The sequence below is a fragment of the Pipistrellus hanaki genome (assembly GCF_964339955.1).
Source record: "Pipistrellus hanaki genome assembly, chromosome: 6".
Classification (NCBI taxonomy): domain Eukaryota; kingdom Metazoa; phylum Chordata; class Mammalia; order Chiroptera; family Vespertilionidae; genus Pipistrellus; species Pipistrellus hanaki.
The window spans coordinates 33,528,497-33,555,902 of record NC_140508.1 but is presented as its reverse complement, the minus strand read 5'-3'; the positions used below and the strand labels follow the sequence as shown (position 1 = coordinate 33,555,902).

Genomic DNA, 27,406 nt, shown 5'->3' with positions numbered 1-27,406 from the left:
TGCCTACAACCTTTATTATGCTAAATTTTCCCACCTGTGGGGCATTCTACACCTTTGCAAAAATGCTCTGGAGACACCTGTTCTTGCCATTAAAGACAACAGCAAGTTGATTTCCCCCGCCTCCTCCGCCACATCCACATACACCCCTTCCTGCAGCCCTCCAATGCTCCAATAAAGGATGGTGGACAGACTAAGAGCAGATAACAGGATGGGGTCCTTTCGTTATCTAGTGCCCCACTACCACCCCCATGATCCCAAATATGCAGATTTGGAATCCTGATAATCCTAATTTGCCTAAGGCAGAAACTTTGCCGAAATTCCATGGATATAAGAGCCAACTCAGAGCTCATAAAGGTGAACCTTCACAGGAGGTGGAGGTAACTATATGGTGTGGATAGGGAATCATGGGCAGAGTGGCTTAAAATGGACACCCAAGAGAAATATCCTCAAATGTATGTGAGCTGGTCCCTCCCTACCAGGTGCTGTCACCCAGACCTACACTCCTGCTAACCCCTGGGCAACCCTTCCCACACACCTACCATGGTGGGCTTCAGCCACAATGACCATGACCACGAACTGTCTCTCTATAGCCTTTTCATTACGCTTAGCTTTATTGGGGCTTGTTTGTCAATGAAGGCCCAGCAAGTTTCCAAGTGTATTAAACTCCCCCTGGCACTGGTCCTCACAGGACTGGGCGCAAATTGGGAGGGAACCTGGGCTTCCTCTGAACCAGGAAGGGGGCAGCCTGGAGCCACAGAGCCACGGAGATTCAGACTGGGGGTCAGTCTGGCGTTTCTTGAGAAGTTTTGAGCCCCAGATGCAGCCAGCCCAGCTGCCCTCAAGGCAAAGTCCATCCCCAGGCACTGGCAAAGAGCAAATGCAGATCCGGCTTTATTGGCGGAAGGAAAGGGTGGGCTTGACTGGAAGTTCCCACCTGGCCCAAGTGGCAGCCCCAAACCCAAAGGCCGGAGGGAGGAAAGGAGAGGCAGACGAGGAGGGCACCGTGGGAATATGGTCTTGGAAGGAGACTCAGGCTCCGGGGAAGAGACAGGGAGGGTAGGTGGCCATGGCCCTCCATCTAGAAGGGCAGCAGCTCTTCCACAGGGATGCTGAGGGTGACATCCATGTCTGGGGTGCACCTGGTAAGGAAGAGCAACGAGAGGTGTGAGAGGCCACGGAGGCAGGGGCGCCAGGGTTGTAGGGTGGGGAAGCATGCCCGCAGGGGAGCCCTGCTCTTGAGAACACCGGTACTTATTTGGGGAGCCCCATCTGAAACCTCACAGCCAACCGCGTAAGAAGGCACACACACAAACACTCCAGAATGAAAAAGGAATGGGTCTGACCGGACTGATGCTCCCCTCAGAGGTCTAAGGTCAAGAGGGAGCAGGGACTCAGCTCTGAGGTGCTGGGGCCCCTCAGGGCGAGCGCTCTTTGAAGTGGAATGACTCCGCTGGAAACCTGGCTGTGTCACCTTGAGCCTCCTGCTCGCCCTCTCAGAGCCCCGTGCCTCCTTTTGGCACCTACGTAACGAGCACTCGCTATGTGACGGACACCAGGCGGGCCTCAGTTTCCCCGATCAAAGGAGGGTAATAATCCCGACCTCAGTCCCGGGCAGGAACGAGTGAGATCAGGCTGGCACGCAATAAACGCTCCTGGGTGACAGGCGCTGTTCCTTCCACACGGGAGCAGGAGGCGGGGCTCCCGTCCAGTCTGAGAAGCTGCGGCGCGGTCACATACCTGGGCCTCCGAAGCAGAACGTCCGCGAACGCGACCTCGCGGGGCTCCCGGGCCCGGACTCGGAGCTGTTCCACCTCGGCCCTCAGTTTGGGAATTTTCTCCTCAAACTGGCTGATAAACTGAGAGGGACAGCAGGGGGAACTCAGAGTCCATACGACCGCAACCAGAGGAAGGAAAGGGCAACATGGGTGAGGAGTAAAGACATTCAGGGAAGGGCCTGGGCTGGGTCCCAGGGGCTTGGGGCCTCCGGAGAGGGGCTCCTCCGCGGGCAGGGCTGGCTCACAGAGCAGTGGCCGTGTCTGATGGTCTGAGAAAGGTGAGGGCGCCATGGAGAACGGACACAGGCTGCAGAGCAGAGGCTGTGCTCGGTAATGAGGGTCCGTGAGGGCTGACGGAGACGGTGAGGTGACTGATGGAGGTGTGAACATTATCACCAAGGAGGTGATGGTGACGTTCATTCACGCTGGTAAGGAGAGGTGCTCAATGGTAAGAATTTAGGGGTGAAGACGGGTGGCTGGTGACAGTAAAATGTGGTGGAGGGGGCCGTGCTTGGTGATGTTGCCCAGGGATGCTGGTTTCTGAGGCGAGGCCTCGGCCCCCACAAATCCCCTCTCCAAGGAGTAACAAGGGACAGCAATGGCACTGGCAAGGAGAAAGGAGCATGAGGTGAACAGCTCCGAGTCCGGGCCAGGTCAGGACCAGCGTGTCTCCCACAGGTGCTGGGTCTGCCCGCCCCTCTGCTCCCGCAGGGACCCGGCCCGGCCCGGCCCACTCACTTCTCTGTACTTGTCCGCGTACTTCGCCATGTTCTGGTTCTCCTGGGTCTTGTGCAGAAGAAACGCCTGCCTGGGACGCTGCATTTTCTGTGAACGAAGGAGAGTCTGGCCCCCATGTGCCCCTTCCCGGGCAGCAGTGCGCGGGAGAGGCTGGAGGGGGCGCAGGGGGCCCGGAGGCAGAGGATGGGAAAGAAAGCAGGGCTGGAGGCCGGAGCTGGCTACTCACCGCCACCAGAGAGCGCACGAGCTTTTGTCTCTTCATCTGGATCTGATCAGACAAAGACTCCAGGACCATCTTGCCTATCTTATTGAAGTCATCCAGCTCATCCTGGGGGGGCAGCAGGAGCAGGTTGGCCCCGGGCCCTGCCTCCCCCGGGTCCTATCAGGGCAAAGCCAGGGGCTCACCTACCTGCTGGTTGTCCTTCACCTGCTCCAGCTGGTGCAGGAGGTTGGCGATCTGGACCACCTTGACAGGATACTCGTGGTCCATGTAAGTGCTCAGGAAGTTCACTTCCTCCTGGGTCTTCTTGAGCTTGTCATTCAGCTGCTCCACCTGCTGCTTCAGGTCTGGAGAAGTCAGGGGGAACAGGAGGCAGGACCCTCCCTCAAGGACCCCTCCCGGGATCCCAGGAGGCAGAGCTCTCCTTGGCCGATGGAGGGGGTTCTGGGCTGAAGCGAGCTCACACAAGGCTGGGAGGTGGTGACAAGCTAAGGCCCCAGAGACTCTCTCACCCACAGAGTGGGAAAGAGAAACTAAGCTGGTGCAGGATCCGGAGACTAGTCCCAGCTCTATCAGCAACTTGCTCTGTGACCCTCACCAAGACCTCCCTCCCTGGTCTTCCGTCTCCTCGTACTCACACCTGCAGCACCAGCCTAGGGAGAGGGGGCAGCACTGGCTCCCAAGACACAGCCACAAAGTCTATCCTGCCGTCCTCCTGGGAGGGGATCCCCACTATCTGATGCTTTCTGATGCACCACACCGTCCCGCCGCCCCGAAGGCTGCTAATCTGCTCAGGGGAATGAAGCCACAGGCTCAGCACGAGAGAGACCGGGAGACCTGGGACCCGGCCCAGGCCCCAGCTCCCACAGAGATCTGGGCAGGAAACAGAGGCAGGCCCGGATGGGATGCTGGCTCCTAGCTGTATAGCCATCGGCAGGCTACTTCAATTCTCTTAGCCTCCGTTTCCTCATCTGTGAAATAGGAGAATATTCCCTCCCTCACAGGTAGCTGTAATGACTGAGAGTTCGCTCATAGAAATGAAGACCTGGAAGTGCTAAACGCTCCATAAGCAAGCTGTTAGCTCTGGGTGTTAACAATCCCATATGCCTAAGAAGGGAGGTGATGGGCCTGCTGGTTCCAGCACAGCAGGCACAAGGGCAGTGCCCTGCAGCTGACCTCCCCAGAGGCCCAGGGGAGGATCAAGGAGTGGATTCTTACAGCTCATCTTGGATTCCTCCTTCTCCTTCCACTCCTGCAGCTCACATGTCATCTGCTTCAGCTTCTTCTTGTTTGAGCACCCCAGGCTGTTGATGATGATCTGTGGGAGTGGTGGGGTCAGCTCGCCTCCCCCCGCCCCAAGAGCATGGTCTCTCAGGGAATCGGAGGAGTCCTCAAACCCAGGCCCAGGAACCTTTCCACCTACTACCCTACCCGTCCCGATGTTCCCCTTTCCTACCACCCCATCAGCCAAAGGCCCTACCACACACCAGGCACACGGCCCAAACCCAGGCATCAGCCTCTCCTCCCCTCTCTCACTCAAAATGTCGCCAAGTGGTATGGCTTTTATACCCCAAACAGCGCTCACAGCCACACCCTTCTCTCCATCCCTGCTGCCACTATCTTAAGTTTTCTCCAACTGCTATCTGAAGTATGACAACAGCTACCCCTAACTGGTCCTCTCCTTTGAGTGATGCTCCACACAGCAGTCAGAATGATCTTTCTTTAAAAAACAGTGGCCTTCTCCCGCTCCTGTAAGAACTGTCCAATAGCTCCCCTCAGCCCTGTAAATAAGGCCCAACCCCCTTTCCTTGTCTGGCAAAGCCCTCCTCCCCCCGGCCTGGGCCAACCTCCTCTCTCCCTGATCCCTTCCTCACATCTTACTGTTGAGAGGGCAGGGCGGGGTGAGGATGGGCTCCTGACTCCACTGTGGGGCAGGGCGGAGTTATCCTCCATTCTGTGGCTGGACCCTAGTCCTCACCCAACCAATCAGGGTTAGCCGAGGCAGTGACATCACCACCGACCTGAGTAAAACCCCTGGACTGGGCGAAATTCGCTCTCTCTTCCGCCATGCTGCCGGCGTGAGTGGGACAGAACCCATGCTAGCATGGAAAAGGCTCTTTTGTTTATTGCATTGGACTCGGCTCCCTGGTGGTCCTTGGGGATCACGAAGTCTGGGCATAACACTGTCTAGCCACACTAAGCAACATGTGGCTCCTTCTCACCCCAGGCCTTTTATACCCATTTCCTCTGCCTGAGACACTTTTCTGCTCTCTACCAGTTAATGCCTATGTCTGCATGTTTCAACCCAAGCACCACTTCCTCCAGGAAGCCCTCCCGAACCTCCCGGTCTGGGTTAGGGAGATCCACTAAGCTCTGAGCCCCTCATCCCCATCAGTACACACAAATGGCTTTATAACTGCCTGGGACCCCACTAGAATGAGAGCTTGAGATGGACAAGAGGGTCCACTGATCACTGTTTCCCAAGTACTCAGGGAAATGTATTAATGTAAAATTAATGTAAAAAATGTATTCATTAATCCATGACATAGGAGAGGGACGATGACTTTAGAAATGGAGAACATTCTACTAAGTTCCTTGGGCTGAATACCTGCGCAGGGCCCTGGTCTCTGTTATCAATTGAATTGTGTATCCCCACCCCCACCCCCAATTCATAAAGTGAAGCCCTAATCCCTAATGTGACTGTATGTGGAGATAGGCCTTTAGGAAAGTAATTAAGGATAAATGAACAGAAGGGCGGGGACCTAACCCGATGGGGCTAGTGTCCTTAGAAGAAGAGGAACAGATGCCAGAGGCCTCTCTCCCTCCCGGTGAGCACAGAGAAAAGGCCACGTGGGAACACAGCAAGACAGCCGTCTACACCCCAGGGAGAGACTTCACCAGACACCAACCCCGCTGCCATCTAGATCTTACACTTCCAGCCTCTAGAACTACGAGGAAATACATTTTGGCTGTTTAAGCCCCCTGGTCTGTGGTATTCTGTTACGGCAGCCTGAGCAGACCAACCCAGTTCACAAGACTTCATTTTCTCTCCATCTCACAGGCTCGGATGAGCCCATTCCCTCTTCCCCTGGGGCAGACGGCAGTCAGAGAGAAGAATCACTTCTCCATTAAACCATTTTCTCTGACTCTTCTTCCTCCTGAATTCCTGGGTCTCCTGTGAACTTTCAGCCTCTCCCGGCAGCTTACCTGGCCTCTCCTAAGGAGGCTGAGGACATTCCCTGGGCTCTCTGCAAAGCCACTCCCTCTTAGCCCATGGACCAGAAGTGCCCCTGCTGGATGAGAGCGTAATCACAGCTGGTGGAAGGAACATAGATCCTGCTAGCTGGGTGACCTTAAACTGACCTTGACCAAGTCACCTCGCCTATGCTTCTATATCTTCATATGTAAAATTAGGATAATAATACCCAGCTCACAGGGTTGTTGTAAGGCTACTTGAGAATGTACAAAGCTCTTGGTATTGCACTGTGTAAGTATTTGCTGCTGGTGATGGCAGCAGCTACTTTCTCCTGCACATCTGCTGTGTGTGTACCAAGTACACCTCAACCACCCCTGGGAATGGGTGCTGTTGAGCCCTATTTTACACCTCTCAGAGGTTAACTCAAAGTCTCTCAGCTAATTAGTACTGACGTTAGGATGAGCCCCCATCCAGGCCTGATTCCAAAGCCCTGGTAGGTGGGGCCGTATGTCTAAGAGATGTGTCTTCCAGATGGAAGCAGCAGCTGTGCAACCGGCCAGGGGACCAGGAGAGGGCGCCAAAGCGCTCAGAAGGGTGGCATGGTGGGCGGGGCTGCAGGGCCAAGGTGGAGCCTCACCCCAAAGATGTCCTGCTGCTGCAGCATCCCGCGTGTTTTCAGGGCTGAGCTGTCTTCCATGTCCTTGATGGTATTGATCAGTTCTTGATTGAGCTTGGTGAGGAAGTTCTCCTGCTTGTAAAGCTCCTGGAGTGAGGTTCGTCGGCTCCTGATCAACGTCTGTGGGCGGACGGAGGAGGTGGTGCTGCGTTGGGCGGGGCGGCCTGCGCATCTCTGAGCCTAGGGACCACTTCCCTCTGGTCCCACGCTTGCCCCCTAGTGGCCTCGACTGGTAAATGCGGCCCATGCGGGGAGGCGGTTCCCCATTGTCAGCGGGTTACAGCACAGCCAACTATTTCTTCCATTCTGAAATAGCCATTTCCCCATAATTTTACTTCTCTGGTCTGAGAATGCATCTTACAGTTGATGCCTGTCTCAATCTAATTGACAAATATTTTATTAGTGAATAAGTGAAATAAAGGTGAGGTTTATGATCAGTAGCTTCCTAAAATCAATGAAATATAGTAGTAATAATAATTATAAAAACAGAAAATGCCAGGCAGGTGAAGGTGGCAGCGGTAATGGGCCATGCCTGGAGAAGCGGGGAGGCAGAGTGCATGATGACTGCTAACATTTTTCATCAGGCAGCTGACGCGAGTAATCTCTCATTTCATACAAAGCCCCTGGGGAAACAATGAGGGTAGAAGGGCTTAAGTCACCCTCAGCAAGTACAATAATCACAACAACAGCAGCAATAACGATTGTTGAGGACCTCCTATGGGTTTCACATTGTGCCTCATTTGGTACATGGCACATGATATCAGGTCATCCTCTAACAGCCCTATGCTTACTATTTCATTGGTAGGTGTAAGCTCAGACAGGTTAGGTGACTTGCCCAAAGTCATACAGCCAGGAAGTGGGGTCACCGGAACGGGAAAGGCAGACTTCTGACTGTGCCTGTCTTTCCACTACACTAAGAAAGGGACTGCATGGGCTTAAAGCTGCAAGGCTTGGCTGAACCTCAAAGTGATTAACACATGGATGTTAGGCCAAAACATACCTTGCTTCAAATCCCAGGTCTGGCACTAGCGTTCTCAGTGGTTAGAGTGTAACAGCCCACACACCGAAGGGTCTTGGATTCGATTCCCGGCCAAGGGCACATACCTGGGTTGCAGGTTATATTCCAGGCCCCCCAATAAGAGGTCCTGCAGGAGGCAACCAAGCAATGTGACTCACATCAATGTTTCTCTCTCTCTCTCTCTCTCTCTCTCTCTCTCTTTCTCTCTCTCTCTCTCTCCTGTCGCTCTCTCGCTCTCACTCTCACACTCGCTCTCTTTCTCTCTCCCCCTCCCTTCCACTCTCTCTAAAAATCAATGGAAAATATCCTCAAGTGAGGATTAACAACAACAAAAATCCCGGCTCTGGCACTTACCACCTAAGGGAAACCAGGCAAATTAGACTCCCAGAGCCCCACATTGATTTCAAACGTAGATGACCACTGCCCTCTCAGAGAGCTGCTGTAAAAAAATCGGCGAGATCATGTCCACAATCAAGCCACTTAGCGGCAAGTCTCACACACTCCGTGCTCTCAGTGAACAGGAGCTGATGCTGTTCTCACCAGCTCTAGCCCTCTGCTCCGCCATTCCTCTGTGCCCTCTTCTTCGTTCCTTGTCTTTTTCCTTATTTCTCTGTCCTTTGCTAGAACCCCCATTCATTACTAGTCCTCAGCTTTCATATTCCTCAGATAATAATAAGAATAATAGGGCAGCCCTAACTGGTTTGTCAATGAATAGAGCGTTGGCCTGCAGACTGAAGGATCCCAGGTTCGATTCCAATCAAGGGCATGTACCTTGGTTGGGGGCACATCCCCAGAAGGGAGTGTGCAGCTGATCAATGTTTCTCTCATCGATGTTTCTGACTCTCTATCCCACTCCTTCTCCCTTCCTCTCTGTAAAAAAATCAATAAAATGTATTTTTTTTAGAATAATAGGACAAAGCTATGTATTTATTATGTGCCAAAACTGTATTAAGCACATTATAAAAACTATCTCATTTGGCACTATTATTAGTTCCACTTTATAGAAGCAGAAACCGAGAGTCAGAGAGGTTCAGTAAGTTATCCAAGGTCACACATAGCAGAGCTGTTATCCTTGAAGTTGGGCTCCTAACCACTCCACAATCTTTTTGTTGTTGTTCTTACTCCTCAGCCAAGAATAGTTCTTCCATTGATTTTTAGAGAATGGAAGGAAGGGATGGAGAGTCAAAGAGGGAGAAAGAGAGAGCAACATTGATGAGAGAGAGACATCGATTGGTAGCCTCCTGCACATGCCACAACCAGGGCCAGAGATGATCCTGCAACCTCACTATGTGCCTTTAACCGGGAATCAAACCCATGCACCAATGCTCTAACCATTGAGAACACCGGCCAGGGCCCACTCCACTATCCTGCCTCCACATCTCCACACCAAAATATCCAAATATGGCCCACAGGGACCAGAGCATCTTGTGAAAAATGCCAGTCTCCGAGTCTCAGGTCCACTAAGCCAACATCATTGGGGTTGGCACCAGGAGTCTTACTTTTAACACGCCCCACTTCAGGCCAACGCTCTACCTGCTGAGCCAAACCGGCTAGGACTCCCAGTGGTTTAGATACACCGTAGACCTATGCCCTGGAAATGGATTTTCTCTGACCACCCTTCTTTGCTTCCTTCCTGAGCCTTACTCCTATCTGTAATTACGGTACTAATTATAGCTTATAATTATGTCTCCCCTTTCCCAATTTATTTTCCCCCTAGGACTTATCAACAATCAATGTAACTGATATTTTTCTTATTACCTAGTTTTCTATGTCCCCCACTAAAATGTCACAGCCAGCCCCAGCTGTGTGGCTCAGTGAATAGATCATAGGCCTGCAGTCTGAAGGGTTCCCAGGTTCAATTCCAGTCAAGGGCACATGCCGAGGTTGAGGGCTCGATCCCCAGTGTAGGGCGTGCAGGAGGCAGCCGGTCAATGATTCTTTCTCATCGTGGATGTTTCTATCTCTCTCTCCCATCTTCTCTGAAATCAATAAAAAATGTGTTTATAAAATAAAATGTCACAGCCAGCACATGGGACATTACCAAGATCTCCAGAGGTATGAGTTGAATACACTGATGAGGACCTATTCTCTGGGTTTTTAACATTCATTTATCACCCTAGCCAGCTTGGTTCAGTGGTTAGAGCTTTGGCCCACAGACAGAAGGGTTTCAGGTTCAATTCAGGTCAAGGGCATCAACTGCTCCAGCCACACTGACCTCACACCAACCTCAGGGCCCCTGCACTGAGGTTCCTCTACCCGGAACCTTCTTCCCTCAGATATTACCACCTTAGCAGCCTTCCCTGACCACCCCATCTGAAACAGTCACAGTCACTCCCTCCTCTGTGTCCCCAAACCTTATCTTTATGCCTCTTCATAGCAGTTAGCATCACCACACATCTATATATATAAAAGCCTAATATGCAAAGTGTCACCTTGGGAGTTTGACCAACTGCGAGTTTGATCGCTCACTAAGATGTGCGCTGACCACCAGAGGGCAGTGTGTAAGGAAGAAAGGCCCTGGCCTGCAGCCAGCAGCTGGCAGCACTAGGGACTCTACCCATGCATGAATTTCAAGCCTGGGCCTCTAGTATTCCATATTTGTCTTATTGTCTGTCTCCCCCAGTAGAATGTGACCTACCTAATGTCAGAGGCCACACCACTAGTGAATCACCACACTTATAACAGGGCTTGGCACATAGGTGTTCCATAAATATTTGTTGACTAAGTAAACAAATGAATGAGACATTATCAGAAATTGGTAGCACAGGTTTTAGAGCCAAATTGCCCAAGTTCATCATTTTTATCAAACAAAAATACATGAACCCTTCTAAAGTCAGGATAAAAATAACATCGGGCCGAAACCGGTTTGGCTCAGTGGATAGAGCGTCAGCCTGCAGACTGAAGGGTCCCGGGTTCGATTCCGGTCAAGGGCATGTACCTTGGTTGCGGGCACATCCCCAGTAGGGGGTGTGCAAGAGGCAGCTGGTCGATGACTCTCTCTCATCGATGTTTCCAACTCTCTATCCCTCTCTCTTCCTCTCTGTAAAAAATCAATAAAATATTTAAAAAAATAAATAAATAAATAACATTGGAAATATGAGTTCCTCCTTTAAGAATGCTGGGTGGCCTCTAAATCATTTTGCAGAATTGAAGGTTAAAGGGGTAAAAAGGTTTCAAAGCAAATACATTTCCCCCTTATATAGCAGTCATTGCTCATTGAGCTATTAAACACTTTCCTGGAGAAGTTAAGAATTTTTCTATAGTATTTGATAGTACTTACAGTACTTAGTAATTTACTTCTTTTTAAAAAAATATTTTTTATTGATTTTTCACAGAGAGGAAGGGAGAGGGATAGAGTTAGAAACATCGATGAGAGAGAAATATCGACCAGCTGCCTCCTGCACACCCCCCACTGGGGATGTGCCCTCAACCGATGTACATGCCCTTGACCGGAATCAAACCCGGGACCATCCCCTCCCCGCCTCCCTCCCCCCCAGTCGGCAGACTGACGCTCTATCCACTGAGCCAAACCGGTTTCGGCGATATTTTACTTCTTGCTGTAAACATGAAAGCCCCCTCTTTCTTTTATTCATTTCAAATACTTTGACACATTGTCCCAAACCACATAAAACAATGGGTTATGAGAAAATTCATTATCCAAAACTGTGTCAGCTGATGCAGAAAAATTAAAAATAAGCTTCTAAGCCTTGTTTCAAAATGCAGTGTGCTCCATGAAAGGAATTTATGGGGAATTTTTTGATGATGAAGCCACAGATCACATCCCTAACACACTGAAATGAAAAGGGATCCTGATTGGTTCCCACAAGTGCTCGGTGGGTGTTTGCTACCGCCGTCCCCAAGCCCCTGCCCTGGGCCCGGCATCTGGGGAGGATTCTCCAAATACCCTCATTAGCCGGAACTTGCTCTTCCCAGAGTCCAACTTCGGTTTGCACGGCTCTTGTGGATTCTTCGAGTGGCATCTCACCGATGTGGTAGACTTGGGATACACTAGGGCGTGGTACAGGGCAGAGAGAGTTAGGGGGTAGAAGCAGGCCTGGGTCAGGCCCCAAGGAATGCACCATCCATGGAAGATAGTCCAAGCCCCAGCCCTAGCCACTGACAACTTCATAATGTGTGAGTGTGAGACAAAGGATGAAACTCCTCTCCCTCAGTAAGCTCCCAAGTCCCACTCTGGGCCCTGACATAAGGGCTGGAGAAGCCAGGGGAGCTTCCACGTGCCCAGTGACTGTGGTACGAACAGAGCGGGGAGAGAGGAACAGGAAACAGCCATGTGCCCCCAATCTCTCCCACCAGCCTGGCCAGTGGCAAGCTCAAACAGGGTAAGGGCCAAGAGCAAGAATTAATGAGCCAGACAGCCTGGGTTCGAATCCAGGCTCTGCCTCCTATCAGCTGTGTGACCTTGGGCATGAATCTCGATCTCTCTGTCCCTCAGTGGCCCCATCTGTGAAACAGAAATCAGCATCACGCCTGCCTGATAGGGTTGTCATGGGAATTAAATAAGTTACTGCGTGTTAAAGTGTTTTGGAATAGTACCTAACATGCATGGAGAACTGAATACATATTATTAGCTGTCACTGCTATTTATTTATTTATTTTTATTATTGATTTTTTACAGAGAGGAAGAGAGAGGGATAGAGAATTAGAAACATCGATGAGAGAGAATCAGCTGCCTCTTGCACACCCCCTACTGGGGATGTGCCACAACCAAGATACGTGCCCTTGACCAGAATGGAACCCGGGACCCTTCAGTCCCCAGGCTGACGCTCCACCCATTGAGCCAAACCGGTTTCGGCTGTCACTGCTATTATTATAATGACCTGAGAACTGGAATCAGGACCATGCCATCAGCACAGAAGCTACACAAAACTCCAACTGGCTGTCTCTGAAAGACCTATAAGCTGTGTGGTCCTGCAGAAAAGGAATATAGGAAAACAATTCTGATCAAAACAAGACCTGTGGAGGGCACGTCCTCGGAGCCGCCGCGTCCTCTCCGCACGTCCTGCACGCAGGGCAGGAGACGAGTCACCGGGATGCTGCAGCCCCGCCACAGCCCCTGCCTCCGTGCAGCACGGTTCCCCTCAGACAGATATTCCCTCTTTCAGGAATCAATACCCGCAGCCCTGGGAGGGCTTCAGACTAAGTACCGAAGTAAGTTAAAATAACTTTGTGTGAACGTTAAGAATTATCGGTACAGTATCCACCCCCACTGTCCACGGTTTAACTTTCTGTAGTTTCAGTTGCTCACAGTCAACAAGGGTCCGAAAATATATAATGGCAAATTCCAGAAATAAACAACTCCTAAGTTTTAAAGTGCTCACTATTCTGAGAAGCGTGATGAAATCTCACGCCATCCAGACCATCCCGCCCGGGGCGTGAAGCATCCTTTGGCCCAGCATCTCCACGCTGTATGCGCCCCCTGCCTGGTAGTCGCTCCGCAGCCACCCGGGCTGGCGGGTCCTCTGAGGAGGTGTCACAGGGCTCGTGTTCAAGTCATCCTTACTTTCCGCAGCAGCGGCCCCACAGCCTGGAAGTGACGCTGCCGATTCAGATGTGCCAAAGAGAAGCCATGCAGTGCTTCCTTTAGGTGAAAATTCTCAACAAGGAAAGAGAAAAAAGGTTGCTATGGTCTATGATAACAACGCATCTTCTATCCATGAAACTGTGAGGAAGAAAAATCAAATCTGTGCTAGTTTTGCTGTCGCACCTCAGACTGCACAAGGTACAGCCACAGGAACTGCTTAGCCAGGATGGGAAAGGCACTAAGTTGGGGGTGGAAGACACGACATCATCGTGGCTCAGTGATCCACCTTCTGACATAGCATCAGGTCAGCAGTAGCCTAATGCTACCTCGAAAAGCTTCCTTCCTTCACCTCGCTACCCCTCATCACGTAGGTACTGTATCATCTCACATTATCACAAAGAAGAAGGGTCAATATTTTGAGAGAGACCACACTCACATAACTTTTTGTACAGTATATTGATTGTTCTACTTTTTCTTTTTTCATAGCATAGTCATTCTCTGTGTTTTCCAGGAAAATCGTCCAATCCAGTTTTCAGGTCCCTCAGGGGCTAATCCTTGGCTAAGTAAGGGCCAGCATCTCCACGCTGTATGTGCCCCCTGCCTGGTAGTCACTCAGCAGACATATGTATCTAATCTTAAGGCAAATCACGAACCAACGGTCATAATTACAGGGAATGATAATTTGGTCTCAATAAAATAAAGATCCTTCTAATCACAGGCTGTCTATAGCCAGAATGGGCTGCGCACGTGAGGGCAGGCACTGGTGGGTGGCGGCTCCCCTCCCTGCAGCAGTTCCCGTACAGGTCCGGTTGGACAGGGGGCACCTTGGCCTCTGACTCAGTGTCAAACTCCTCCATATTTTAGGGGCCCTCTTTTTTTTTTTTTTATGCATTGACATAGTAAATATAACATAGGTAAATAAATATGGGGTTAAAAAACAATTAGGCTCGCCCAGTCAGCATGGCTCAGTGGTTGGGCATCAACCTATGAACCAAGAGGTCACAGTTCGATTCCTGGTCAGGGCACATGGCCGGGTTACGGGCTCGATCCCCAGTGTGTAGTGTGCAAGGGGCAGCGGATCATGATTCTCTCTCACCATTGATGTTTCCATCTCTCTCTCCCTCTCCCCTCCTCTCTGAAAAAAATAAAGTAAAAATAAAGTAAAAATAAATTCAAATATATATTAAAAAAATAATAATTGGAGACCATGTTGTGTTTTGTCCCTTATTATTACCTATCATGGAAATGGCCACGTGTGTGGTTGTGTTGTGACAGAGTCTACCTTGCTAAACACTCTGGCACTTGTAGTTGCTTGTCAGGATAATACCAAGCCAGGCAGCTGCCACTCACCATAGCAGCTGCTTGTCATTGATTTTTCTACTTTATTAGTAGTAATTATTGTTTTGTTTTGCTTTAAATAGATTTTTATTGATATCAGAGAGGAAAGGAGAGGAAGAGAGAGATAGAAACATCAATGATGGTGCCCTAGCTATGTGGCTCAGTGGATAGTGTCAGCCTGCGAACTAAAGGGTCCCAGGTTTGATTCCGACCAAGGGCACATGCCTGAGTTGCGGACTCAATTACCCCTCCCCTCCCCAGTAGGGGACATGCAGGAGGCAGCCAATCAGTGATTCTCTCTCATCATTGATGTTTCTATCTATCTCTCCTTTCCTCTCTGAAATCAATAAAAATACATGTATGTGTATGTACGTATAAAAAACCTAAGATTCGCCGAGACCGGTTTGGCTCAATGGATAGAGCGTCGGCTTGGGGACTGAAGGGTCCCGGGTTCAATTCCAGTCAAGGGCATGTACCTTGGTTGCGGGCATATCCCCAGTAGGGGGTGTGCAAGAGGCAGCTGATTGATGACTCTCTCTCATCGATGTTTCTAACTCTCTGTCTCTCTCCCTTCCTCTCTGTACAAAATCAATAAAATATATTTTTTTAAAAAAAAACCCTAAGATTAGCCGAAACTGGTTTGGCTCAGTGGATAGAGTGTCGGTCTGCGGACTGAAAGGTCCCACGTTCGATTCCAGTCAAGGGCATGTACATTGGTTGCGGGCACATCCCCGGTAGGGGGTGTGCAAGAGGCAGCTGGTCGATGTTTCTCTCTCATCGACGTTTTTAGCTATCTCCCTCCCTCTCTGTAAAAAATCAATAAAATATATTTTTTTAAAAAAACAAACACCTAAGATTATCCATATTTAGCAGTTTATTAGATGTAAAAAATTGTTTAAATACCCAATGGTTTTTGTTAATCAGATAAGTGAGCTATTTAGAAATGAAAATAAATATACTAAAATTTTTTAATGGGGCTTAGAGGACAAAGGGGAATTTAATTAAGCAAGTTCTAAAATCCCTCTTATAAGTATTTATAAAAATAATGAGATTTGTAAATTGAACTTAAGTACTTAGAAAGATCTGTAGCTTTAATAATGGGTATTTCTTTTCATTAATGGTAGCAGCCCTGATTTATCTTTTCTTTTTAATTAAACTTTTTTTTTTAATCCTCACCCAAGGATTTTTTTTTCCATTGATCTTTAGAGAGAGTGGAAGAGAGGAAAAGACAGAGAAATATCGAAGTGAGAGAAACACATTGATTGGTTGCTTCCTGCACACACCCGACCAGGACGCAGGCAGGGGAGGAGCCTGCAACAGAGGTATGTGCCCTGGACCGGAATCGAACCTGGGACCCTTTGGTTTGCAATCTGACACTCTATCCACTGAGCATAACCAGCTAGAGCTTAATTAAACTTTTTAGTTTGAGATAACTTCAGGTTACATGCAATTTTAAGAATACAGAGAAATCCTATGTACCCTTAACTCGGTTTCTCACAATGGTAGCATCTTGCAATACTAAGAACTATATCACAACCAGGATATTAACATTAAGAAGGGCAAGATTAAAAAAAAAAAAAAAAAAAAAAAGGGGGGGGGGGTGGGGAAAGGGGGCAGGACAGCCCAGCCAGCATGGCACAGTGGTTGAGTGCCCACCTATGAACCAAGAGGTCACAGTTCTATTCCCAGTCAGGGCACATGTCCAGGTTGTGGACTCAATCCTCAGTGCAGGGCCTTTTAAAAAAAAAAAAAAAAAAGCAAGATAAAAAGCCAAAACCGGTTTGGCTCAGTGGATAGAGCGTCGGCTTGCGGACTGAAAGGTCCCAGGTTCAATTCCAGTCAAGGGCATGTACCTTGGTTGCCGGCATATCCCTAGGGTGGGGTGTGCTGATCGATGATTCTCTCTCGTGGATGTTTCTAACTCTCTATCCCTCTCTCTTCCTCTCTGTAAAAAATCAATAAAATATATATTTTTTTAAAAGAATAGTTCCCTAACCACAGGATCACTCATGCTGCCTTTTTACAGCCACGCCTACTCCCCTCGCCTTACCATCCTCTTCCCATCTGTCCCTAACTGCCAGCAATCACTATTCTGTTCTGCATTTCCATAATTTTGTCATTCCAGAACGTCATATAAATGGAATCATATGGTATGATTAGCTTTTTTTTTTTTTTTTTTTTTTTTTTTCTCAGCAAAATTCTCTGGAGATTCAGCCAAGTCACTGAAGGTATCAAGAGTTATTTCCTTCTCATTGCTGACGGGAATTCTCTGGTATGGATGGACCATAGATTAACCATTCACCCACTGAAGGATATCCAGGTTGTTCTTAGTTTGGAAGTATTACAAATAAGGCTGCTATGAAACATTCGTGCCCCGTAGTTTTCATTTTTCTGGAATAAATGTGCAAGAGTGCAATTGCTGGATTATTATGGGAATTACATGTTTAGTTTCATTAGAAACCGCTATATTCTTTTCCAGAATGGCTGCACCATTTTACCGTCCCACTAGCAATGAATGCATAATATAGTTTCTCCCCTTTGCCAGCATGTAATGCTATCACCATTTTTCACATTAGCCATTCTGATAGGTATGCAGTGACATCCCTTTGTAGTTTAATTTGCATATTCCTAATGGATAATATTGAGCATCCTTTCATGTGTTTTATCGTCTGTATATCCTGTGAAGTAAAATGTCTCTTTATAGCTTTTGCCCATTTTCTAACTGAATTGTTTTTCTGTTGAATATTAAGAATTCTTGATATTGTCTACATAGCAGTCCTTTGTCAGATATGTGGTTTGCAAATATTTTCTCCAAGTCTAAAGCTTGTCTTTTCATCCTCTTAACAAAATCTCTCACAGAATTAAAGGATATGGTTTTTATGAAGCCAAATTTATCAATTATTTCATTTTTCTTTTATAGATCAAGCTGGCTGTGTAAAGTTTAGGAACTCTTCACTTGGCTCAAAGATTTTTCTTTTTCTTTCTTTTTTTAAAATATATTTTATTGATTTTTCATAGAGAGGAAGGGAGAAGGATAGAGAGTTAGAAACATCGATGAGAGAGAAACATCGATCGACTGCTTACTGCACCACCCCCTAACTGGGGATGTGCCTGCAACCAAGGTACACGCCCTTGACCTGGGACCCTTGAGCCGCAGGCCAACACTCTATCCACTGAACCAAACCAGTTCGGGCTCAAAGATTTTTCTAACTACGATTTTTTTTCTAAAAGCTTTACACTTGCCAGGACCGGTTTGGCTCAGTGGATAGAGCGTCGGCCTGTGGACTGAAAGGTTCTGGGTTCAATTCCGGTCAGGGGCATGTATCTTGGTTTCCGGCACATCCCCAGTGGGGGGTGTGCAAGAGGCAGCTGGTCGATGTTTCTCTCTCATCGACGTTTCTAACTCTCTGTCCCTCTCAATTCCTCTCTGTGTAAAATCAATAAAATATATTTTAAAAATAAATAAAAATAAAAAAATAAAAGCTTTACACTTTTACATTTAATTTTTTATTTTATTTTACATTCACATTTCAAGTTAATTTTTATGTAAGTTGTGAGACTTAAATTGAGGTTCCTTTTTTTTGTCTACGGATGTCCAACTGCTCCAGCACCATTCGTGGAAAAGGTTTTCTTTCCTCCACTGAATTGCTTTTGCACCTTTGTAAAAAATCTGAAGGGTCCTGGCCAATACAGCTCAATGGTTGGAGTGTCAGCCCATGCACTGAAAGGTCTAGGGTTCCTGGTCAAGGGCAGTACCTTGCAGGTTCAATCCCTGATCCTGGACAGGGCTCATTTGAGAAGCAACAATTGATGTGTCTCTCTCACATTAATTCTCTCTCTCTCTCTCTCTCTCTCTCTCTCTCTCTTCCACTTGCTCCCTCCCTTCCATTCTAAAAATCAATGGGAAAAAAATAACCTCTAGTGAGGATTAACAAAACAAAAAAATCAGCTGGGCATGTTTGTGTGCCTATATTTCTGGTTTCTCTATTCTGTTCCATTGACCTGTGTGTCTCTCTGCCAATAATATGCTGTCTTTATTATTATAGCTATATAGTTGGCCTTAAAATCATGTAAACTGATTCTTCCCATACTATTCTTCCTTTTTCAAAATTGTCTTATCTACTCTAGGGCCTTGCTTTCCTATATAAATTTTAAAATAAACCTGTCTTTGTCTACAAAACATTGCTGGAATTTTGATAGGAACTGTATTAAACATATACATCAATTTGGGGAAATTTGACATCTTTGCTATGTTGAGTCTTCCAATCCATGAACATGGTATGACTCTCTATTCACTTAGTTGTTTGATTTCTTTCACCAGCATTATATATAATTTTCAACATACAAATCCTATATATGTTTGTTAATTTTATACCTACATATCATTTCCTTTTTTTTTTTTTAATTGATTTCAGAGAGGGAGAGATAGAAACAACAATGATGAGAAAGGATCATTGATCAGCTGCCTTCTGCATGCCTCACATGGGCATTGAGCTCACAACCCCTGGCACAAGGCCTGATGGGAAATCGAAATGTGACCTCCCGGCTCACAGGTTAACATTCAACCACTGAGCTAGCCGGGCCAATCATCTTCTTTAGAGCGATTGTGAATGTGCTGTTTTAAATTTGGTTTCCCCGTATTCATTGTCATTCCACATGATTGTGTCCACTCACCTCACTAACAGCCCACCGTCTTCTTTGCGGTTTTCAGAGTCTTTCTGTTTGTGTGTTATAGCCAACATGTTTTAGTTGTGCAAGGGAGGAATAGAAAGAAACAGGGCTATTCCATCTTGGTAGAAATGATTGATTTCTCTTGAATATACAAAACTGTCGTCAGGACAGGACTTGCACAGAACACGTTATCATCCTAAGCTTAAGTTTCCTCATCTGTAAAATGGTGATAACATCCTCTCCCGTCATTGTAAGGAGTGAACGAGATGATCATCTTCTTCTATAATATCTAAGTATAAAGGGTTGTGTAGTTACATGTCTGAGTTTGGAACCATGAGCTCTTAATGACTAGAAACCCAATCTGTATCCTTCACCAGGATATCTCCAGTGCCCACACTCTCTCCAGCTATATATGTATGGCTAAGACTGTGGGTCCTGCCCTGGCCGGTTTGGCTCAAGGGATAGAGCATTGGATTACAGACCGAAAGATCCCAGGTTCGATTCCAGTCAAGGACCCATACCTCGGTTGCAGGCTCCTCCCCAGCCCAAGCCCTGGTCAGGGCACATGCAGGAGGCAACCAATCGATGTGTCTCTCTCACATCGATGTTTCTCTCTGTCTTTCCCTCTCCCTTCCACTCTCCCTAAACATCAAATGGGGGAAGACTGTGGGGCCAAAGCCAAACTGTCAAATGTCCCAGCTGGGCCTGGCTATGCCTCGCCTGAGTGGCCTTGGAAGTTACACCTGCCTGTGCCTCATCTGTAAGAGATGATAATAACAGCACCCTCCTCACAGGGCTGTTTGGGAGATTAAATGAAGTGATAGTTGTAAAGTGCTGAGAACAGTATCTGACATGTAGTAAGTGCTTGACATATGTTCATTGCTCTTGTTCTTTTTGTGGTTGTGTCTGTTATATACTTCACTAGCTTCTCAGTGAAGGAAAAGGGCAAGAGTTTCATTAAAGATGCTGTCTGAGCCCTAGCTGGTTTGGCTCAGTGGATAGAGCGTCGGCCTATGGACTGCATGGTCCCAGGCTCGACTCCAGCCAAGGGCACATGCCTGGGATTCGGGCTCCACCCCCAGTAGGGGCATGCAGAAGGCAGCCAATCGGTGATTCCCTCTCATCATTGATGTTTCTCTCTCTCTCTCTCCTTCTCCCTTCCTCTCTGAAATCAATAAAAATATTTTTTTAAAATAAAAATAAAATAAAGATGCTGTCTGAATAGAGTCTAGGGCTCTAGACAAAAATTCTGTTACCACCACTAGGCCTTAAGATCATCACTTTACATCAATGATTCTCAAAAGGGTACCATTTTTTAGGTACCTTGGCAGAGTTTTCACAAATATTGGGGGGCCCAACTGGCACCTGTGTGTGGGAGCAAGGGATGCTAGACACCCCCCAAACAGAACAGCCCCACAGAACACAGAATTCTCCTATGTTCTACCTGATCTTCCAAAATCCTAACAGATACTGATGTAGGTGAAAACGATATTTAGAATGGTTTGATCCCAGAACATGACTGTGGGTCACATATAAACACAAAGAATATTTTGCACCCAGGCCGGTTTGTCACTGGATAAAGTAGTGGCCTGCAGGCTGAAGGGTCCCAGGTTCAATTCCAGTCAAGAGCATGTACCTCAGTTGCAGGCTCGATCCCCATCCCCAAATGGGCACAAGCCAGAGGCAACCAATCAATGTGTCTCTTTTACATCAATGTTTCTCTGTCTCTCCTCCTCCCTTCCACTCTCTCTAAAAATCAATAGGAAATGTCCTGGGGCAAGGATTGGCAAAGAGAGAGAGAGACAGAGAGAGAGAGAGAGAGAGAGAGAGAGAGAGAGAGAGAGAGAGAATATTTTGCAGAGGTTTACTATAATGCGGAATTTTCCAAAGCAGCTACAATCAAAAGAAAGATCATGCTTTATTTTGTTTGGAATTTACCAAAAGGTAGGTACCGCTTTGTAAATCATGGCAGCAATGAAAAATTCCCCTGATACTAGAGTCCCAGTATCTTACCACCTGTCAGTCTGCCTTCCTTTGCAACTGTTACATTCACCAGGATTCTCTATATCAAGCATGTCAAACTCACAGCCCACGGGCTGCATGTGGCCCACAAGTATTTATTTTTGCAGCCCAGCCAACATAATGGTATGTAAGAACGTTTTGATAAAAATTTCGTAACTTAACTTTTACAATATCCTGTTATACATAATTAATAGTAATAATGAACTACAACGTTCGCTGATGACTAATTACTATAATCACGTCACACTCATTTCTCTTATGTGCCTTACACACAGGTGCACCATTTCTCTCCACTAATACTGGCAGCGAATATTTTAGCAGCCGATTGCCACGTCATTAGTCTTGGACTAACTTATTTGGTGTGCGCAACAGGAAATATTTCTCTTTCGAGGAACAAGAAGAATAGGTTTATTTGCATTACGCTTATTAATTTGTGCAATTATTCAGTGTCTGGTAAGTTAATGTTCAAGAAAAAAATATTTTTATTAAAATGTTCTATTATTTCATGTTAACGATTACTCATTTATTTCAGCCCTTTGTATTCAGCATGTTCCTATTGAAATAATCCTATGTTTCTATGAAAATTGAAGTTTGTGTTTTTTTTGTGGCCCACATAAACTTAAACCTTGTTTATTTGGTTTGTGTTAGCCTTTGAGTTTGACATGCTTGCTGTATCTCTGTAAGCTCTGATGACCTTATCATATCTTCTAGTGGAGTTCAAGCTGAGCATTTACATATTGAAATACATTATTAAACTATAAAAAAACTTTTACTTTTTATTTATAGTTAGGGTATTATATTATTTCTTTGTTATATATGTAGGTAGGTTATATTATCTATGAAATTTATTTCAGGAGACTAAAGGAATATCACAAAATATTTGTTATTAAAAGGAGTGTTGAGCCGGAACCGGTTTGGCTCAGTAGATAGAGTGTCGGCCTGCGGACTGAAAGGTCCCGGGTTCGATTCCAGTCAAGGGCATGTACCTTGGTTGCGGGCACATCCCTAGTAGGGGGTGTGCAAGGGCAGCTGATCGATGATTCTCTCTTATGGATGTTTCTAACTCTCTATCTCTCTCTCTTCCTCTCTGTAAAAAATCAATAAGATATATTTTTTTAAAAAGGAGTGTTGAGTTTGGCAAATTGGACCTGGGACCAAAAAGTTGAGCAACAATGCTTTAAAGAGATCATCTCATTTAATTCTCACAACAATCCTATCAGGTCAGCATGGAGGAATAAATGATTTTCCCCAGAGAGTAAAAGGCAGAGTCAAGATCTGAAGCCATGTCTGCCTGGCCCAGGCCTCAGAACTCCGCTGGAAGGCATGACAGTGATGTAGCAGAGATGACCGTGAATTCACCAAACCCTATTTTCTTTTCCTCCTGGACACAGAGCTGGGCTACATCTCCCATCTTCCCTTGTAGTTAGGAGTGGTCAGATGACTGAGTTATGGCTTCTGATTGGAAGTGATATTGTATCACTTCAAGTCTGGGCCCTGGAAAATAAAATGCCCACAAAATCATCCATATTCTTGTTTTCTCTCTGCTCCTGCTCTGCCTGCTGGATGCAGAAGTATCCAGCAGAGAACTTTAAGGCCTTACAAAATGTTATAGCCACAAAGACTAAAGGAATCTAGGCCCCTAAATAATCATGTAGAGCCGAAACAGTTTGGCTCAGTGGATAGAGCGTCTGCCTGCGGACTGAAAGGTCCCAGGTTCAATTCCGGTCAAGGGCATGTACATTGGTTGTGGGCACATCCCCGGTGGGGGGTGTGCAGCATGCAGCTAGTTGATGTTTCTCTCTCACCGATGTTTCCGGCTCTCTATCCCTCTCCCTTCCTCTCTGTAAAAAAATCAATAAAATATATTTTAAATAATAATAATAATAATCATGTAGAAAAGATTACCTCTCCTGCCCAGATGCACACATGTCCTTTGACATATATTAGATATAAGCTTCTGGGTCAAACAGTGAGCCTCCCCTAAAATAAATGGAGTCACCAAGGGCCGAGGGCATTCACTCTATCCAATCCCCAACTCCCATTCCAGCCCAGAGTGCCTCTGCTCACCTGGCTGGTCACTAATTTCCATTTTGCTTTTCTTATGGCCACTTTTGTGTGTGACCGGAAGCGGAACGAATGGCTTGATTTTTTGTTTGGACAGCTGCCATGTAGCATAATCCTACCAGACAAAACAGAATCAGTCACACAGCCTTATGGGTTCAAATTCCAGCTTCAGCCCTAACCGGTTTGGCTCAGTGGATAGAGAGATGGCCTGCAGACTTAAGAGTAACAGGTTCAATTCTGATCAAGGGCACATGCTGGCGGTTGTGGGCTCGATCCCCAGTAGGTGGCATGCAGGAGGCCACTGATCAGTAATTCTCTCTCATCAATGATGTTTCTCTCTCTCTCCCTCTCCCTTCCTCTCCGAAATCAATAAAAATATATATCTTTTTAAAAAATTCCAACGAAAGAGGATTCTGGTCAGAACAACATCTTGATGTGCTTTTAGTGGGTGGCGGAGGTCAATTTGACTCTGTGTGTGTGCGCTTATGTGTTTGTTCCCAAAACAAAATTTAAGGGAGACTTTTGCAGTAATGAGACTAGCTGATTTCAACAGTCAGACAAGTTATCTAACTGGAAAAAAGTGTTAAACCCCCCCCCCTCCAAAAAAAATAGCCCTAATAGGTTTGGCTCAGTGGATAGAGCTACGGCCTGCGGACTGAAAGGTCCCAGGTTCAATTCCGGTCAAGGGCATGTACCTTGGTTGCGGGCACATCCACAGTAGGTGTGCAGGAGGCAGCTAAATCGGTGTCTCTCTCATCGATGTTTCTAACTCTCTATCCCTCTCCCTTCCGCTCTGTAAAAAATAAAATTTTAAAAAATAATAATTCCAGTTTCCCCCCTTATCGATATCCGTGACCTTGAGCAAGTGACTTTACCTCTCTGAGCCTCAGTTTTCTCACCTGTGACCTGGACCTAATGATAAATCTACCTCTCCTAGGTGGGTGTGAGAATTCTGAGAGAGGTGTGTAAAGCAGGGGGTAAGTGCTCCATAAGCATCAGCCATCACTCTAGCATCAGCCAGCCTGAACTTACTAAGCACATCCAGGCTGTGAGGTGCTAAGAACTGTGAGGAACAGAAGGCACAAAAAAGACCCAAAGGGAACCGGCATACCGTAGAATCACAGGAGAGGGAGGGAGGGAGGGAGAGAGAGAGAGAGAGAGAGAGAGAGAGAGAGAGAGAGAGAGAGAGAGAGAGAGAGAGAATAGCATCACATGTCCACACCCTTCCATCCTGATAAAGGTGGTAAGAAAACTGAGGTCCAGAGGCATGCCACGGCCCCACAGCAAGCGTGTGACACAGCAGGGCCTGGAATCCAGAGCTCAGGACCCTGTCCCCCAAGGCTGTCGCTTCAGGGGAATGGAGAGCAGGAGGGCTGCAGGCTCAGGATCAGCGAACCTCCCCCCTTCCTCCCCTACCCTCCCCCCATCCCTTCCCTCCCCCAACCCCACCCCTACCCCCACCCAACTCCTACTCACCAGAGCCTGGACCTTGGGGGGTGGAGAGCGACGCCTAGGGTAGGTAGGTCAGAAAACAGTTAGGCGGGGAAGACCTTCCATCATTCCAACCCATGGGATGCAAGCAGCAAGCAGGAAACAGGCGTGGATCCAAAACCAGAACCCAGAGGGCGCCGGGGGAGGGGGGGCGGGGCCGGGGAGGTGTGGGCGAGGAGAGGGGGAGGAGGGGGGGCGTGAGTCCGCGGAGAGCCCCCCAGCGCGGGCGGGGGGCAGAGGCGTGGGCCCTTCCCCACCTCGCGTTCCTCCTTCCACCTACACGCGGCATTGGGGAAGATGGAAGAAGACTCCGGGGAGTCCGTGGGGCACCGATCTCTTGGGATGCCTACTGCGATCTCCAACTTCCCAGCCTCAGCGGGGATGGCGCGGGAACTCAGGCCGCTCCAACGTCCCTGGGAGACCAGACGCTTCCTCTGGGCCCGCGTCTCCAAGGGAACGGACACGCAGACTACGGCGTGCCTAGAGGGACGAACCTTGCAGGGCAAAATGTAGCTCTCCACACGTTCTTTTCACCTTGGTTTCAAATATCCCTCAGCCTAAAGGATGATGTCATATTTTCACTCTCATCAAACCTCCATTGCTTCCTTCTTCATCCTTATTATTTTTTTTTTTTTTTAAGGGAAAGGAAGGGAAGGAAGGAAGGAAGAAAAGAACAAATCCTTACTCTTGAATTTGCTTCCTATTTCATTAAGAAAATCTTGGAATCAGTAAACTCAAAAGTTCACATCACCTTCTTGACTCACCCACTTACATCTCTCCTGTGACTCTGTATAAATTGCCCACTGAGACCAATTCCTACAATTATGCACTGAATCCCCCAGCAGTTCACCCCGTTTTCTCCCATCACTCTTTTCTCTGTATTAGTCTCATTGTCATACCAACATATTTTAATGTCTTCTATTGAAGAAAAAAAAAAAAAAAGTGAACATGCCCAGACAGCATGGCCCAATGGTTGAGCGTCACCCTATGGCAGGAGGTCATGGTTCAATTCCCAGTCAGGACATATGCCCCGTTTCAGGCTCAGTCCTCAGTGTGGGACATGGAGGAGGCAGCCGATCAATGATACTCTTACATCATTGATGTTTCTACCTCTCCCTCTCCCTTCCTTTCTGGAATCAATAAAAATCTATTTAAAAAAAAAAAAAAAAAAAAAAAAAAAAACTTGCCGAAACCGGTTTGGCTCAGCGGTGGAGCGTCGGTCTGCGGACTGAGGGGTCCCAGGTTCGATTCTGGTCAAGGGCATATACCTTGGTTGCGGGCACATCCCCTGTGGGGGGTGTGCAAGAGGCAGCTGGTCGATGTTTCTCTCTCGTCAACGTTTCTAGCTCTCTATCTCTCTCCCTTCCTCTCTGTAAGAAATCAATAAAATATATTAAAAAACAAAAACAAAAACTTAAGTGGTCACTTCCATCCAGCTCCCCTTCCATTTCTGCATCACTTCACAGCAAAACTCCTACAGAGGTGTGCCTACTCTGTTTACCATTCCTCTCTGTCTCTTCAGCCAGGCTTTCACTGTCCCCCTCTCCCCGGAAACTCCCCTTGTCAATCAGCACGAGTAGTGACCTCCACTTTACTAAACCTCATCTTACCTCGTCTTACCTGGCCTACGTGCAGCATTTGGCACAATGGGTCACTCCTTCCTTGACACGCTTTCTAAACGTGGCATCCAGGAAACCACTCTCGGGAGTTCCTTCCTACCTCCTTTTCTTCTCTTTTGCTGGCCCCTCCTCTTCTCCCTTTATTACTGGATTGCCCCAGTAATAGCTGCTTTCACCCCATGTGCTCCCTTCCAGTCTTATGACTTCAGATCCCATAATTACCCAGATGCTTCCCAGCCTCACATCGTCAGCCTCTTCCCTGAATTCCTGTCACATACAGCCAATTGTCTACTCAGTATCTCCATTTGGACAGCATTAGGCAACTAGCATGCATTCTTTCCCCAGAAACATTTTCACCCAACTCAAAATGACAGCTCTTCCTGCAGTCATCCTTGACTCATCTTTCATCCCACATCCAAATCTGTCAGCAATACCTTTAAAGTATTTCTGGAATCAGGACACTTACTACCGTCACCCACACACATACCCTGCTTTCCTCTCAGGCCTGGACTGCAGTATCAGCCCCCACTCTTGCCCCACTCCGATTCTCTCTCCACACTCCAGATTTGCTATATATAGCATAAACTTATTTTTTAAATATATGTATATTGATTTCAGAGAGGAAGGAAGGAGAGAGAGATATAAAAATCAATAATAAGAGAGAATCATCCATCAGCTGCCTCCTGCACGCAACCCACTGGGGATCGAGCCCACAACCCAGGCATGTGCCCTTGACCTGAATTGAACCTGGGACCCTTCAGTTCACTACCCACAGAGCCAAACCAGTTAGGGCAGTGGTCGGCAAACTCATTAGTCAACAGAGGCAAATATCAACAGTACAACGACTGAAATTTCTTTTGAGAAATTTGAGAAACCGACTTCTGCGCATGGGCCACAAAGTTCCCATCACACTGTACATGTGCACCCACACGTTGTATTGGGTCGGCAGCTAAGTAATTGCGGGTTTCACACATATATGGCTTCAGTTGAATTTTTAGTTTGCAGACGTAGTACAAATGTAAAACACATTTTGTTA

General features: G+C 47.3%; 1 protein-coding gene across 10 annotated transcripts; it reads right to left on the bottom strand.

Moving 5' to 3' along the window:
* Positions 1-565: 565 nt before the first annotated feature.
* Positions 566-26,516, bottom strand: LOC311624534 (uncharacterized protein C20orf96). Of its 10 annotated transcripts, none has more exons than XM_084887918.1 (12): positions 26,372-26,504; positions 25,009-25,366; positions 24,737-24,770; positions 23,264-23,375; positions 11,528-11,631; positions 6,567-6,725; positions 3,952-4,051; positions 2,923-3,080; positions 2,740-2,841; positions 2,514-2,600; positions 1,738-1,856; positions 869-1,139 (listed from the first exon to the last, which is right to left on the bottom strand). In XM_084887918.1, exons 2-12 carry the CDS (start codon positions 25,038-25,040, stop codon positions 1,079-1,081), a joined length of 1,068 nt encoding a protein of 355 aa, XP_084744044.1. In that variant the 5' UTR covers positions 25,041-25,366; positions 26,372-26,504; the 3' UTR covers positions 869-1,078. The 10 variants fall into 10 exon arrangements, with proteins under 10 accessions (XP_084744042.1, XP_084744039.1, XP_084744040.1 ...); XM_084887919.1 differs by having other exon boundaries at positions 25,032-25,366; XM_084887913.1 differs by lacking the exons at positions 1,738-1,856; positions 3,952-4,051 and adding an exon at positions 19,178-19,221 and having other exon boundaries at positions 567-1,139; positions 26,372-26,513.
* Between the last annotated feature and the right edge of the window lie 890 nt (positions 26,517-27,406).

Excerpts from the sequence above, each read along its gene's own strand:
- LOC311624534 (XM_084887912.1), bottom strand. The coding sequence starts at position 25,040 with ATGCCGCGTGTAGGTGGAAGGAGGAACGCGAG. Across the intron at positions 24,771-25,008 it reads GGTGGAAGGAGGAACGCGAG|GCGTCGCTCTCCACCCCCCA; the intron begins GTGGGGAAGGGC and ends TACCTACCCTAG. Across the intron at positions 4,052-6,566 it reads AGCAGCAGGACATCTTTGGG|ATCATCATCAACAGCCTGGG; the intron begins GTGAGGCTCCAC and ends CCACTCCCACAG.